Source organism: Saimiri boliviensis, chromosome 14, assembly GCF_048565385.1.
Source record: "Saimiri boliviensis isolate mSaiBol1 chromosome 14, mSaiBol1.pri, whole genome shotgun sequence".
NCBI classification, from domain to species: domain Eukaryota; kingdom Metazoa; phylum Chordata; class Mammalia; order Primates; family Cebidae; genus Saimiri; species Saimiri boliviensis.
In genome coordinates this window covers 67,587,876-67,605,156 of record NC_133462.1, presented here as the reverse complement: position 1 = coordinate 67,605,156, position 17,281 = coordinate 67,587,876, and the positions used below count along the sequence as shown (strand labels likewise).

Here is a 17,281-nt window from a genome sequence, read left to right as displayed (position 1 = left end):
AGAGGACAGGATAACTACCATTGTTTTGGCTGGCATACAAACTTCATTCAAGGGAAATTAGTGTAACCAAACAGGAGGGAGTTTTGTAGCTTAGAAGCCTCTTTTGTGTAAATACACACATGCTTCCATGGATTCAGTCTTGTACTACTGCCAAAAACGTTGGTACAGTAGCTTGCTCACCGGAGCGCAAGACAAAGGACATTTACATAACAGCAAAGTTCATCTGCTGAAATTATTACTTGGATCTACGCTGTGTGTTCTCTCTCCCCCACCTAAAGCAAACACTAGATGTTGCTAAACAGTGTAAATTGTTGAAGACATTTAATATAACCTATAAACTAAAAGCTATTTTTTAAAGTCTTTTTCAGTTTTAATATGAAACTGGCCAAAGCAACACACATTTTTGATACAAAATATTAAAAGTGTATAGAATTCCATTAATTAAACACTAATGGGAAATTAATTTTAAGCACACAATATGCAATGTCTGTTGTAGGAATTGAGCAATGTAAAGAATTGCTCTTGATTCAAAATAAAAACAAAAACTTCCACACATAGAACAATAATCATTTCAGAAGTGACTTTTTTTTTAACTTGGGGGAATTTTGTAAAACTTTGGTAGCAGTACCAATCACTCACTGTGATGCAATAAAACAAACAGTCTCTTTACAAAGGCAACACTACATAGTGGACATTGTTCTGGATTATTTCTAATAAAAATCTCATAACTAGGCATTGCTGATTGTGGCCAATCTGAAAAACAGTAAGTATTTTCAGAAGAAGTAGAACTCTGCACAATTCTACTTGATTCAGCATATATAAACAATAATTAAAAGTGTCAAGAACCCAGAACAAGTTGCCTGGCTTTTTCTTCACATTTTTTTTCATTTTTGTGGTTTTGTAGTATCATCCAGGAATTAAACAATATAGATGGCTTCTCAGCTTGGTAGAGAAGTTTAGAGTAGCATGGCTAGAAAGCTGAATATCATAGGCACTCACCTGAGGCCACAAGGCATTAGTAACTGCAAGGCAGGAATCTAAATGTCTCTATGACGGTGCCTGAAATATATGAACATTGTATGTTAGTAATATTCTAAAAATTCATACTTTTTATTCTCATAACTAGGAAATAAAAAGGTATCAATAAGGAGAACCAACAGTAATACTCAGCTGAGTCTAGTATTTAATGCTATATGCTACTTAAATATTATTAAGATGACGTATCTGTGCTTCAGTGTTATTGGCTCACATGTTCAGAAAGATCTTAAAACTTTACCAAAGTATGTGTTCTCATGATACAGCTTAGTTGGTAAACAGAGTTATATAACTGCTAACCAATGACTTCTCTTTGTAAAATATGAGATTTAAAGGTCAAAATTGCAAATAGGAAATATTTTATGTGGAATGACGGATAGTTATTAATGTATTATTAAGAAATTAATTCAATTATTTATCATAGAGGGTTGTTCCAAGTATTAGGATGGATGAAGGAAATTGTCAATAATATTAGCAACAATCACAATAATAATTTCAGATCTATTGACATTTATGGAACGTCAGTAAATGAGTGCGTGTCTTTATAATAGTGCCTCTTTTAGGCAGTGGGGATACAGAAGAGATCAAAATAAAGTCCCTAGCCTCATGGTGATTACATTTTAGAAAGAATGCAAACAAATAACTGTATAATATTCCTGGAAGTGATAAGGATGTGGGGGAGAAGAACAAATTGAGTTTAGAGAAATATGAAATGCCAGCCAATAGGGTGGGAGAAAATAAAAGGGGCAGAGTTGATGTTTCACCTTAGTGTTACTCGTTTTGTACACTGTGTTTTTTTTTTTTCTATACAATGAATTATTGAGAGCATTAGGACAAGTACCTAATGCACGCAGGGCTTAAAACCTAGATGAGGGGTTGACAGGTGCAGCAAACCACCATGACACAAGTATATCTATGTAACAAATCTGCGCATTCTGTACATGTATCCCAGAACTTACAGTGAATTTTTTAAAAAATCCGTTTTTGTTATATGATCAGTTTCATCCAGTTTGAAATAAAACAAACAAGAAAACATTGGCATTCTGATTTGAATGATGTTCAGTTTGTATGTTGACTTTGAAAGGATTGCCTTGTTTTGGAATTAAGTCCTTCTATCCAGGAAGATTACACGTTTTCCATTTATTGCAGTGTAAAGAAGTAGAGGAGAGCATTGGCTCTAGAACCCTATTGCCTGGGTGTGAATTCCAACTCTTACTCCTTACGTAATCTTATGCAGGTTACTCAATCCTTCATTCTCAGTTTTCCTGTCTGTCAAATGGAAATAACAAGAGCATCTATCTGACACAGTTGTAGTAAGAATTAAATGAAAGCAATTTCTAGAACATAACATTAACTCAGTGAATTTCATTATCATTTTATTTCCTTCTGTAAAATAGTTATACTTTTGTCTGTGGTTTATTTTAAGTAGACATCAAACATTGGCCCATCTTTAAAAGTCAATGAGGATGATGATTAGGACTCAACTCCTTTTACTCTGATTCTTATCAAACCCATAAATGAGTGACTCTAAGTGTACACAGCAGAGGGAGGGAAGCTACCTATGGTTGTGTTCTGGGCGACACTGCTCTTTGTGGCATACCAGCCAGGGCTGGTGGCTCCAGCTGTCTGAGCTGAGTGAGGACCCTACTATATAAGAGGAGCTGAAAGCTGCAGGATTACTCTCTTTTATTCCACTTTACCTGTGAAAAAGTGGACAGGAGCATAAGGGTTTAGAGGCTCATCACAGTATCATAAAAGAAGTTTGTTTTTTTGCTGCATCGCAGTCGTGCAGCTTATACATTGACTTTATCCCATTAAGTACCCTCCTCCTAATCTGATTTTACTTTGACTTTCTGTTAGAAATTACTTCTGAATTATATGTCTTTTTTCTGCGTCTACTGATTAAAAAAAAAACAACCATATGGGCTTTCTACTTTAATTGGTTGATGTAAAAAGCATGTTGATAGATTTGTTTGATGTTGAACCATCCTTACATTTTTTAAATCAAATCAATTTTCTTGGTATAGCATTCTTTTAATATACTGCTTAATTCAATTGGGTAATCTTTTATTTAAAAGTTTTGAATCTGGATTCACATATGAAATTAATCTACAGTTTCACTGAACTGTACTTCAGGTCTTGGTAGAGCATTTTTACCAACTTTATAAAATGAAATGAATTTTCTTAGGTGATTAAATATCAAATAAAAGTGCATAGCTTTCACTTTTTCAGATGATACAAATCTTTGTAATCACATACAATTTTGAACATATTATTTCACCTATGCTACTGTGGTCTCCAATTTACCCTTCTCAAGGCTCAGATTTATGCCAAGTCATATCACCTCTTTTAGTAGTTACTAATATGTTACATTGAATTTGTTTTCTAATTGGCCTAAGTATGTGTAATCTCTCTTGCATTTTATTTCATTGGTAAAGAATGATTTGCTTTAAAATGATACCAGCCCAACTGACTATCCATGTGTAAGGAAAAACATAGATCCCTTCATCATATCATATGATAACTAAATTCCCATACATTAAAAATGTTAATGTTAAAAAAGTAAAAATCTTAGAAAAAAACGAAAGGAGAATTTTGTGTAATCTAAATGTAGGGGAGTACTTTTTAAAGAAAAAAACTCAGTGGCTTTTTAAAAAAGTTATATGTAGCTAGAAAATAATCTGATAGATTTTCCAAGGCACAAACGAGCTCCCACCAAAAAAAAAAAGTTAACATCCAAAAGATAGATAGATTGGGAAAGTACATGTGTAACACATATTACAGACAAACCAATTTTACCTTAATATACATAGACCTTCTAATAATTTATAATAAAAGATACTTTAATAGAAAATAATTTAGGTAAGAGGATGTATTAGGTTGGTGCAAAAGTAATTGCGGTTTTTACCATTAAAAATAATGACAAAGACCACAGTTAATTTTGCATTCATACCTCACATAAAGTCAGGGGAATGAAAATTAATTAAATAAGTAATATTGGCCAAAAAATGAAAGTAACTTCAAGAGTTTATGGAGACACAGATCATGAATAATTTCATTGTTTGTGGTAAAGTGAATTTCCTCAATTTTTTAAGGAATTGGTGCATGAGTAATAATTAAAATTAAACATGCATTTTCCTTTTGACATGGTAATCCTTGGTAATCTTTCCAATATAAAATAAAGACAACAGAATATATTGCATATATTTTCAAATATTATTTTTAGCAGTAAAATAATGTCAGTAGAATTAACAATCAATTTGTTTTCAACCATGAAAGGAATATTATGCGACAGTAAAAAATAATAGGATGTATCCACAATAAATTAACCCTGAAAAGCAAGTTGCAGGATAAGGGGTATAGAACTTTTTTTATGTGAAAAGTTTTTTAAAAATAAAAGAGAGAGAGAGAGAGACCTAGCATATGTATGAGTATATTTGCTTTGCTTGTATGAGCATACAAAAAGTATGGAAGAATAAACTTCAAACTATTACCTTTTCACCTGAATAAAATAAAACAGAGAGAGGGTAGGGAAGAAGTGAGGGCCACAATTAATGTTACTTTAATATATATTTGTACTCTTTCTCTGATTGAAAAATGCAAATATAATATTTGAAATTAAAAATTAAGATTAATATTTTTGAAAAGAAAGGAAGACATTTTGAAAAACTTTATTTTTATTTTTATTTCAACAAATATTTATTGCACATTTTATTCTGTATAAATTTTTCAGAGGAGTCCCTCGTAAGAGGAATTGCTACACTGTACAGAGTCAAATATTTCCACATGATATTTCTTTATGACACATTCGTATCTTCTATTGACAAAATACTCTTAGAATTATGCAATCCTGTGTCTACACATGATAGCAAAAGTTGTCTCTTCACATCAGACATATGGGTTCCAAGGCCTGGAGATGTTAAATGTTTTGCCTAAAGTTGTACAGCTTTGAGACATTTATCATCTCTTAGTCCATTGTTAACCCATATATTAATATTTATAAATGTTCTCATTCACAAAGCTCTTAAAAATAGTTTGATGGAGTTAAAGAAGTAAGAAAGTCGTTTACTGTGCTTTTGGGTGTTACTCTTTTCAAGCCTGAAGCCAATCAACTAACCTGCATGTCCAAGCTTCTGCTTAAAACGGGGAAATTCAAAGGTGCCATGAGGTTTTAAGAGAGACTTTTCAGGGATGTAAAAGAGTTGCTAAAAGTCAATGGTTTCTTAAACACTTAACCAGCAATTTCCCTGTCATATTTCCTGAAGACCTATAATAAATAAATGGAAAAATGGAAATTAAATCATTAAGAACCACTCAAATAAAAGAAGTCATTATGATAGGAAAGCCATCTCTGACGTAAATATTTTATTTCCACTGAGAAACTATAATTCTATTTAAAAGTTTTAATATAATATTATTGTTTTAGAGAACACATTTCTTGCTGATTCAGGCCAGTAACCTGCTCTTTTGTCTGAAGTTTTAGGGATGCAACAATATTTCATAATCTTTCTTATGTACAATGGATATATAAAAGGTCATGGGAAATTAAATGAACTAAAAGCTTTAATCTCATGTATTTTGACCACACACACAATAATAAATGTGGTCTTAAGCATAGAAAAGAATAGAATACAATATTTAGTTAACTGGTTCCTTAAAAATCTTGGACATAATCTGGGCATGATGGTTTATGCCTGTAATCCCAGCATTTGGGGAGGTTGAGGCAGGTGTATCACCTGAAGTCAGGAGTTTGAGACCAGCCTGGCCAACAGGGCAAAACCCATCTCTACTAAAAATACAAAAACTAGTCAGGAGTGGTGGTGCCCACCTGTATTCCAAGCTACTTGGGAGGCTGAGGCGGGAGAGTTGCTTGAACCCAGGAGACAGAGCCTGGAGTAAGCCAAGATCGTATGACTGCACTCCAGCCTGAGTGACAAAGGGAGACTCCATCTAAAAACAAAAACAAAACAAAACAAAAAACAAAAAAAAAACTTGGACTAACTGATTGATTGATTGATTTAGATGGAATTTTACTCTTGTTACCCAGGCTACAGTTCGATGGTACGATCTGTGCTCACTGCAGCCTCCACTTCCCCAATTCAAGAGATTCCACTGCCTCAGCCTCCCAGGTAGCTGGGATTGCAGGTGCTGGCCACCACACCCAGCTAGTTTTTGGTATTTTTAGTAGAGACGGGGTTTTGCCCTGTTGGCCAGGCAGGTCTCAAACTCCTAGCCTCAAGTGATCTGCCCATCTCAGCCCTCCAGAATGCTGGGATTACAGGCATCAGTGACCACATTTGGAAGACACATACATTTTTAATAATGGCTCCAGGATATTTTCAGGAGGGTGATCAAATTACATACCATTTCTGTTGGCCTACTGACTGTAATGACAATATCCATCTCAACATTGTTACAAGAGGTTGTTTTATGTAGTTCTAGACATTTTCTGTAGAACTACTCATTTCTTCTAACTCACTGCTGTCAAAAAGATACATTTTTCTAAGTTTGTAACTTTTTAAAAAATAAAAAACTTTCCAGATGGAAACATTTATAGTAGAAAAATAGGGGTTTTTTAGATCCTGAAATGTCTATCTGCAGAGTCACTATGCCAAATCTCTTAATCTCTGCTGGTAGTTATCTTATTCAAATTTTAGCTTATGAATGCTCTTTCTCAGCCTCAATACCAAGTTCCAAATCAATTCCCTGTTAGCTCAACTACTAACACAGACTATCTCCTAAGTTATTAATTCTTTAAAGTGTTGCCAAGCTCTGACCTGAACTCTCAAAGCATTCTGGTCTAAGAGGCAAGAAAGCCATATTCTTCAGCTTAGTCAGGTTGAATTTAGCTGTGATAGTTCTTCCTTATTTCATTTATGTTACAAATGCTCGGAAGCCCTCTGAGTTGACATTGACTCATTTTTCAGGTCCACAGAGAGCATTGCACCTCCACAACAAATAGAGCCCTGTGTCTGTTCTACAACCTTTGCTTGTTTTAGGGTGTTTTAAAAAACATTCTCCACATCCAGACAAATCCTCTGTGTTCATAAGGAACACATCTAAAGCGTCCCTTCATCCCAGCCTCTCTTCTTAGAACTCTCCAAAAAGCTTTTTTAAGATTAACGATTATTTCATCCCATGTAGTATAATTTGGTAGATACTGGCCCATTGTTAATTATAAATTACCAAAGTAATTATCAAGCAGTTGCCCAACTAACATACAGTGACAGCCCTTTTTATCACCAACTATTAGTAAGAATACTCTAAAGAAAGTCTCAGGTCATAGTTCTCCTGGACGAAACCTTTTCTCCTTGATTTAAAATAGAAAACTATGGTCAGTATTTCTACATCTTAATTTCTATATTACTCCTCTTTGTTTTGCGTGGAGTTACAAATGTAGATACAAATAACTCACCTTGTAGAAAACTGTCTCAAGGTTTCAAAATAACTGTATGTGTATGCTAGAGATAAAATGTAATCTAACAAACCATGACTACAATTACTAACTAAACTCCACCTCTGTGCACATGATACTAAGTGAATTTATCCTTGCTATTACAGACTATTTGGGACATGAGATATATATCCTGATATTAAGGGGCATTAGAAGGTACCAGTAAAAGAGGAAACCGGGTAACATATAAATAAGTGACTTTTGTCACGGCCTGTGCACATTTTTTAGGATCTCTTTTCCTTTAAGAACATGAATGTGTTACCACTATCCTCCTGTACAGTTTTTCCAGAAAAGAAAACAAACTTCAGACATTCTAGAATTCTATCACAAAATGTTGTTCTTTCTTCTGATGCTCAAGTCCACGTTAGCTAAGCACAAACACTTTTGGCTTCCCTTTTTAAAACTTTCTACATGTTTCTTATCTCTGAGAAGAGGATGTATTGTTAATGCTTTACTTGGTAAGTTATATATAAGTAAGATTCAGGAACTCAATTTTGCATCTTCAGAAAATATGAATAATGATTTACCTTTCCCTTCCTCCAAGAAAAAGTGACTTGTTTAGCGGGCACAGTAACAATGCAAAGAAATGAGTTCTGAGGTTTCATTTAATTGAGTTATAAAGAAGAAAACTATCAAATCCTATGCTACCCTGTTGAAGCATGTGGATGTGTGAATATTCTCCATGTGTTTGCTCTGTGTCCTTCAGAACACCCACAGTGATGATGAATCACTAAGGTGTGTATTAGTCTGACAGTCCCAGAAAGTAGCAAGACTGAAAGCCAAACCCGAGAAACAGCATTTCATTTAGCTCCTGGTGTACTGCTAATTGATCTCAAACCCTTCAGTACTGCCTAGTGTAAAGGACTAAGGAGAATGTAGACATTTAGAAAATGACTTCACTGAAAACAAGAGCAAAATTCTAGGCCTTGTGAACTTCAGTTGCTCTATTCCTGTATCATCACACTGATTCTAACTTTATCTTTTATTTCAGGTCACTTGGAAACCCCCGCTAATCCAGAACGGAGACATACTTAGTTATGAGATTCGCATGCCTGACCCTCACATCACTATAACCAATGTGACTTCCACAGTATTAAGTCAAAAAGTTACTCATTTGATTCCTTTCACTAATTATTCTGTCACCATTGTTGCTTGCTCAGGGGGTAATGGGTACCTTGGAGGGTGCACAGAGAGTTTGCCTACCTATGTTACCACCCACCCCACCGTACCTCAGAATATTGGCCCATTGTCGGTGATTCCAGTAAGTGAATCATATGTTGTGATTTCTTGGCAACCACCATCCAAGCCAAATGGACCGAATTTGAGGTAAGGGAGGGTGACTATGATTTTGTATTTTGCTATGATCCTTATCTCTCCAAGAAGTAGGGAAGGGGGCTTTTTATTCACATATGAACATAAGATTCATTTGGCATTGAATATCCCCTGACTCATAGCTTTCATACACTTTAACTTATTATGGAAACATCAAAGTTCATCAAAGTAGAAAATTAATCATCATATTTGAGGAACTAAAATCTCTCGAAACCACAATTACTATTTTCTAAGGATTCCCTACATCACTTGATTTTCAACATATACATTTATTACATGTTAGACAAACCTAATGTTTTATATGTATAGAACCTGTATGTTCTATATGATACATTTGCACAAATGTGCCTCAGAATTCTAAAGCTAACACAGCAGTTCTTTGGCACCTTATTAGTATATGGAAACTTGTGAGTATATGGAAACTGTGGCCAGGGAAACAGATAAGATGAGAGGAAAGAGCTGTGATTCAGAAATGGTTTTGCAACAATTCAAACTTGTTACTTGGCCAATAATACAAAACTGATAATATTGTCATTGTTTATAAAGTACTGATAGTAGTAGAAAACCATTAACTTGATAAGCTTTTTGTATTTCTACTTTGTGTGAAACTAGCAATAAAGATTTGGCAAATCTAACACAGAGGAAATCTAAAATGCTATTATTCTTGCAGATAATAGTAAAATGAATGTAGCTGATTTTTCAAAATATTAAATATATGGAATTTGATCCAAAAAAAATGTTCATCTGAAACAAAACCTCGTAACTATAAACTTAAGATGTTATTCTTTATATTTGCACACATATATCACAGGCACATGCCACAAAACAGTTTGAATTTTGGTAATCTCAATATTAGTTGAGATAATCCTGATGTTCCTGCATGTCTTTTGCTTTAGATATGAGCTTCTGAGACGTAAAATCCAGCAACCACTTGCATCAAATCCCCCAGAAGATTTAAATCGGTGGCACAATATTTATTCAGGAACTCAGTGGTTTTATGAAGATAAGGGTCTTAGCAGGTGAGATTACAAAAACTATAAAAACAAATGCTGGCATTTAGTTCTGGGCATGTTGAATAGTTCAGAGTATCTTAGTGTCTTCATTGTGTGAGCATGTTATCAGTTATGCAATAAAACATGTTTGTTTATTATCTGTGGCATTAATCATTGAACTGTAACAGTCAGCATGTTTAATGTTTTCCATCTTAACTGCATGCTTAAAATAAGCCTTTTGAAGCTGAACTTGTAGATGTTCTTGCCTTAACCTATTGCCTTTGTCACAGCTCTATCTAGACATGAAACTTAGTGGAAGAATTGGAAATACTGAACACATACAAAATGGGGGGAATTCCTGGGGACTTGTAGAAGGTTTGCTATTTCTCGAAAATGACTTATAAATGAATTATAATGACTTATAATTGATTGTAAGTCATCGATTCAGTCCACAAAAACATATTTAGTAAACTGGATTGGGGCTTGAAAGAATTCAATCTAGAGTTCAAAGACATTAAGTAAGGGCTAATGGGTGATGCTAGGAAAGAGTGATACATGGGAAAGTTAGGAGATCTGGGCTCTGCTCTCTCCTGTGCCAGAGAACTAACTTTGTGACTTTAGGCCACAAAGCTTAACTTCTTAATAATCACTTCACTTCTCTGGGCTTTGTTTTTGTTGTCCATAAAATGAGATGATTTTATAGAATTAAATGACTTCTGAATCTTCATGAGTTCAGGCAATGTGATTAAATTTCAAAAAACATGAACGTTATTTTATTTTTCAGTAAGTTTTCTATCTAGGTCATTATTCTTCTAGACCCACCACTGGGTAGCTGTGGTCTCAACCCTGTTTACCACTCTCGCCTTGTTTCCCCTTTCTCACCAAGACCTCTACATTCCAGCAACATTTGCACTGCATTCAGTACCTCCAACATACAACACTTCCTCATTCAGCTTTTTCTTGTAGTTGCCTTTTCCCGTTGCCTGACTAGATCATCTGTCACATCTTAGCCGAGAGGTTTCTTCCTCTAGGAAGCCTTTCCTGCTCACACTCTTGCTGGTCTAATTCAGTTCCTCTGCAATACTTTCATAGGACATCCCCTAACATATCACTATTATCATTGTAGTGTACTGGCCGGCCTGCCTATCTGGACACCATGTTATATTATCAGATCTACCATAAGTCAGGGGTGGTGTCTTCGTGACTCTATCTTCAGTTCCTACCATCGTGCCTGGCACGTAGCAGCACATAGTGCCCTGCTCCTGAATACTCCAATGAATAACAGGTTAATTCGGTCAAGAATTACTTCACTTCTCTGCGCCTTAGGAATATTAGCTGTAGTGTTCTTCTCTCAAAAGAATGAACGAAAACTAAGGAAAATTGTCTTGTCCTTTTAAAAAGTTGTGGTGGGAAAACATCCTAGTTCTTGTAAGATTCTCGGACACAGACAGCACATAAATCTAATCAAACAACAAAATGAACTACATGAAACTACCACTTTTATAGGTGGAGATTGGTCAGTTACTAGCAGATCCATGTTGCTCATCCTAAATTATCATGGTCATTATACTGTTCTCAACTACTTTTGATTCGTTACTTACTTAATTTGGCATCCCTATATGATTGATTATCACTTCAGTAGAAGAAATTTATTTATTTAGCTTATTTTTGCTTACTGCGTGCTGAGGCACTGTGGTAAGGAACAAAAGATAAATGCATCTTAGCCCTTGCCCTCGAAGAACTCACAATCTAGAGGAGGAAACCTTCCCCCTGCCCCTCCATCTAGAGTGTGATGTATGTATTAATTGCTGTCATCAGAGGTATCTACAAAGTCACCAATTCTGCCTAAAGCAGTCATTTCAAATAGTAGCTTTCTATGATCTGGGAACTCTAAGTGTTTAAATACAATGATTTCCAAAAATACATAGAATCTGACTATTTAACATTACTGAATCTGAGTTTTAGCCATGAGATACTCAGCAAAAACACAGAATAAGTACCCCAAAGTTAATTTTGTTTCCTTACACAAGAAACGAAAACATTAAATAATTGGAACCAAGGCCATGGGCTTAGTTTTGAATTTTTATCGATTCCTCTAAAGATTCTTAATGAGAATTTCAAATCTAAGGTTTTAGGAAAGAAATAAAGTGAATTTCTACAACTTAAATTGAAACATGAATTGACATAAACACACCCATGACAGCTACTCCCAGAAGGGAAGGGTGCAGATAACAAAACTGTGCTGAGGGGATATTTTGACTAGTTTCATAATGCCAAAGGCCATTTTCTTTCTGGTAGGACTTGCAAAGATTTTTTTACTCATTCAGATAACAGCTGCAACTTACATACAGCTTGTAGGAAAAAAAAAAAAGCATTTCTTCTTAGCATTCAGAATAAATGGCATGAGTCTATGACAATCTCTTTTTCTATCCTTTATAAGTCCAAAAAAGCTAGGAGTGCCTTTAGCCCAAGGGAGAGTGTCTTGTGTCTCCCAAATATGAGAGAAAACCAAAATTTGGTCCCCTGGTGGGGGCCATGTTTTTCTGTTTAAAGGAAGTGATCTTGTTTGATCAGATGGTGCCACTGGCCACCTTGGCAATAGCTGGGGCTCCTGGTTCCTGCTGGCCAGCTAGTGGTCTCTCAAATTGCAGAGGGGCAAAGCTGAGTATTCATCATGTGTTGCTGCGCACCTGTGTTATGGTCCCTCCATACCCCCTTCCTTTGGCCTGTATTTGTTTTGTTGATTTATTTGTTTGGCCAGGTATGTTTTCTTGGGTTTTTAATTGCATTCTAATAACTTTGGGAGGATTATGTAATGTCCTATTCTCCCCATATTCTACCATCCCAATTTCCTTCTTAACGTAACATCTGCATAAATAAAGGGAGAACTGAAGTGTTTCTTACCATCTTGACTTGAATATCACCATAGCTACGTTTAGAATCAGCTTTTAAATGACACTTCTCTTGATATAAAAAGTAAAATTAAGATTCACCAAGAGGTGAATGTATTTGTGACAGTAAATATAAGTTGGAGCCAATTTCCTAGTTTAAGTGGTCTATTTTGGCTAAGTATGTGTTTATAATGTACAGAAAAGCACCAATTTAATTTAAAATATCATTATATTTAGAAATTTAGATCACTCTAGTAGTTAATTTTTCTTTGTCTCCATGTACAAAGCAGTCTCAAGCCAATTACCCAGATAATTTAATTCTAACAAAAAATACTTTTGCTCTTATGATTACCTTTTGTAAGAAGTAATTTTTATTTAAATTGCACAGCTAGTTGCCTCATTACTAAATTTTGCTCTGTCTGTGTAGACACGAGCTCCATATAACTACAGGTTTATACTACTTGTCAGTTTCTAACTTTTCTTCCTTAATAATTCTGTGCAAAGTGGCCAAGTTATGGTTGTTGAGGGAACTATAACTTTGGGTTTCCTGACATTTTCATCACTTGGAAAAACTGGTGAACGTGCTGTTATCATCTGAAGCTGCCGATGTGAGTCAGGCAGGGTTTAACAAGAGGGCGACGACCTCCTTCATTTTAAGCATCAGTCTACCCTCACAATTTTCAGCACCTAACAACACTGCCTTCCTTCCTGAGTGATCAGATAAAACTGCTAAGAATACAATGCAGCATGATCTTTCCATTGTGGACTTAAAGAAGGAAGAACAAGATAGAAGAAAGAATAGGGTTATTTTACTATTATAGGGAAAACATTGCCTTGCAGATTATAATTGAGATTTATAAATCAGCTTTAAGTTTATGAAGAAAGATATGTTCTAATTGCTCTTCCTTTTAATTATTTATAAATTTCTCAGAGGTTTTTTTTTTTTTCAATGACAGTTTGGATGGAGACCTCTATGTGATTCCTCGAGAATCCCCTAATTGTAGTACATTTAAATTAAAACATTCAGAATTAACACATTTTTGTTTTATTTTTCAAAGAAGGGTAAGACTTGTTTAAGATTTAAATGGTTAAGCTAAATTATCATAAATTCTAAGTTTAAATTTTATTGACATATATTTTCATAGATATTTTTAAGTCTACTAAAATAAAGATGTGTCAAGTCCTAAAAGAGGATGCCATTTCTGTGGGGTATAATATTCAAAAGAATATAACTTTTTATAGTCATATTCCTCCTCCTTTGTAATGAGATTATATGTGTATCGATGACATCTTCATCTTTGCTAATATGAAAGACTGGCTCAGTTCCATGACACATGTTTCTATAATATAAATAATTTCAGGTTGTAACTATTAAGTAAAGAAGTTAACTTTGTACATAGAAAGGCAAGTGATAGGAAGGCTTCTCCCATGACTACCTAGGTGAGGTAGATCCTGTTCGTTTCTTCCTTAATATGTGATGTGAATAAAAATAGGAATGAAAGCCAACTTCTGTCAACACTGGTATGCCATCTCATAGCCACGTACTTAATTCAAAATAAGTAAAAATGTATTTCACATTCAAATTAAATTGGCCACAGTGCTCTCCCCATTGGATTTTTTTTCAATGCTTTACATTTCCCTGACGCTGTCCTTTTCTGCGTCATCACATTAAGTATTACCTCATTGTATTAGCTCATTTTGCTTGCTGTAAAGGAACACCTGAAACTGGATAATGTATTTAAAAAAACTTTACTTGGCCTACGTTTCTGCAGGCTGTGCAAGAAGCTTGGTGCCAGCATCTTCCTCTGGTGAAGGCTTCAGGGAGCTTTTACCCATGGTGGAAGGTGAAGAGGGCGTAGGCATGTCACATGGCAAGAGAGAGACCACGAGGGTGATGGAAGGAGTGCCATGCTCTTAAAAAAATAGCTCTTGCCCGAGCTAATAGCATGAGAACTTACTCATTACCACAGGATGACACCAAGACATTCCTAAGTGATTCACCCCCATGAGCCAAATACCTCCCACTAGGGCCAACATCTGACATTGGTGATCACATTTCAACATGAGATTTGGAGGGGACAAACATCAAAACTCTATCACTCATGAAAAATGAGCTTCTAAATCCAGAAGGATGTGTTTTGCTATAGGAGGTTTTTACCCCTATTGTTTTCTTAGAAAAAAAAAAAAAAAACTACTTTCATTGTCTGTTTCTTTCTCATGTTGATGACAAAGTAGAACAAAGATGGAAATTATAGCAAAATGATCTTAGGTCTGACAATTCTGGTAGTGTAAGTACAGATAGCTACAGAAACACAACATCCTCAATTTTCAGACACAATCTAAAATGTCTCATATTACAAAATGAGACATTTTTGAAGACATTTTGCTTCAAGTTTTGAAGCAAAAATCTTCAATACCATTTTTAGAATCAACAAATAGATTTTTTTTAGAGTGCCTTCCATCAACTGAAAATTTTAATAGCCTTAGACTTAAGCAATAGAAACAGTATTGCATTTTTCTTTGTTTTCTATTCTCACAAAAGATTTGAAGATGGAAGGAGCAGTATGCTTTATGTGGTTTCTCAAATCCACACTTGTTTGATAGTATACTCAAGCATACTTTGGGTTGTGGCAGAGATTTGGAAGAGTTAGTGGAAGAAGCAACTAAATAGCCTGCATTTTCAGAAGCATGATTTATATTCGTGATGATACGGACACATGAATTCTGTTAGGACTTCAATAAAATCAACACATTTTTAATTCTGATGAAGGTAACTGGAGGCATTCTGCAGCTGCACTGAAGAATTTTATTGGTTTGTTCCCCAAACATATCAGACTCTTTCAAGATACCAGTCTTCACATATTTTGCCCTGGAAAAATGTCTTCATTGGACAAAATATCACTTCTTCTCAAAACCTGCCCCAAATGGTACCTCCTCTGTGAAGACTTCCCAGCTGGAAATGGATAAATTAGATGCTTCATCTGATGTGTGTTCAAAGAAAAAGGAATAAATGAATAAATATTTTAGATGTTCTCATTTAAAAATATATTTCTATAAAATTTTTTATACCCTGTGGCTCCAGGTGGCCAGATAACAATTTTATTATTTTTCACATCTGGCATATTGGTAACGGCCAATAAATATTAAATGAATGAACAAATGAATGAATGAAGTGATGTATTATATATGAAAAAGTGATATAATTTGTTTTCAATATATTTTTAAAAGGAGCACTTTGCTAAGTTTCAGCAGAGATATTTTTTCTATTGGACAGGTAGATTTTTTTCTCACTAACCTAACAAATTATATAAGTGACCTGAAATTTTTGAGACTGAATGCTTAAATAACTGTGAAACACCTATTCATTCATTTATAAAATTATCTATTCTATAAATAAACAAATTAAAACTGCATCATTTAAACATAATCTAGTTTTCTGATTCATTGGAGTAATAACAACTGAACCTTGAAGTGAATATTGTTCCACAAGTAAGATTTTAACACACATTATTTTTTATGAGCGAAAATACCATAGTCATGTCTATACCATAACAAAGTTTACCATTTGCTGTTTGAGGAGTGGGAGAGGAAGAGACTGGAGGATGGTCTCAAGCAAATGAGTCATTCAGAGAAAAACTAATGTAATAGCCCAAGTATTCCTAAATGGGTCTACAAACAATTGGTCTTACTGGCTACATCATAGATGCTTACTTGAAATACTTATATTGCAAAAGTTTTTCCTACAGAGTTTGAAATGGACATTTTTCAAGTCATACCTAGAGAACACAGTTTGTATTTAGAGAAGAAACTGATTGATAGGTATAAGTTTTGTCATGAGTATATGTTAATTGATCTAGGACTTTTGTTTTAAAATGTATTCTTTTATCATTTATTAAATGAAATGTCCCATTTGATATCAACAACCTACATGTAAGTCCATTTGAAAAACAATATACATAGAGTGAGTGGAAAACCACTTCAAGCCAATTAATACATTCTTTTTTTTTTTTTTTTTTTGGTATGAAGTGGTGAAATAGGAATCAACATATATACATGGAAAAGCCATAGATATGTATTCTTACTAAACATAGAATGGAATTCAGATGAAATGAAACAGTGTATTTTAGTATTTAAGAGAATTCAAGATCTTGTTTCCTTAAAAATTTAACTTAACAATGAAAGAAAGTACAAAAGACAAATGAACAGCATCAAATGAAATATCTAGTGATTTCTCAATTAAATTTTTAAAAAGTAGAAATAATGTCATATTGGAAATGAAGAAACTAGATGCCCAGCTAGCCCTATTAACTAGTTGTGCTAACTTATGCAAATCCACTTGATTTCTCAAGGTCTCAGGGTTTTTTTGTTTAATCTATAAGATGTAGCAGACACTTTATTATTTGAAGCAGGTAAACTCTAAAGCCATCTCTTACTCTAAAATGTTAGAACCACCTTGAAAACAGGCATCACAGTTGTATGTATCTATGTGGCCTGAGTTTTGTAGATGTAAATTGTATATTTCAGCATACCTAAATTACGGTGAAATCCCTTAAAGTATTATAAGAACGAAATCCCTA

At 34.5% G+C, this 17,281-nt stretch overlaps 1 protein-coding gene across 1 annotated transcript in view; it reads left to right on the top strand.

Moving 5' to 3' along the window:
- USH2A (usherin) overlaps nt 1-17,281 on the top strand; it is a 777,205-nt gene that overhangs the window by 518,098 nt on the left and 241,826 nt on the right. Inside the window, exons 41-42 of the mRNA XM_003930351.4 lie at nt 8,481-8,815; nt 9,718-9,840. Of these exons, the coding sequence (XP_003930400.3) occupies nt 8,481-8,815; nt 9,718-9,840 (458 nt within the window). The remainder of the gene's footprint in view (nt 1-8,480; nt 8,816-9,717; nt 9,841-17,281) is intronic.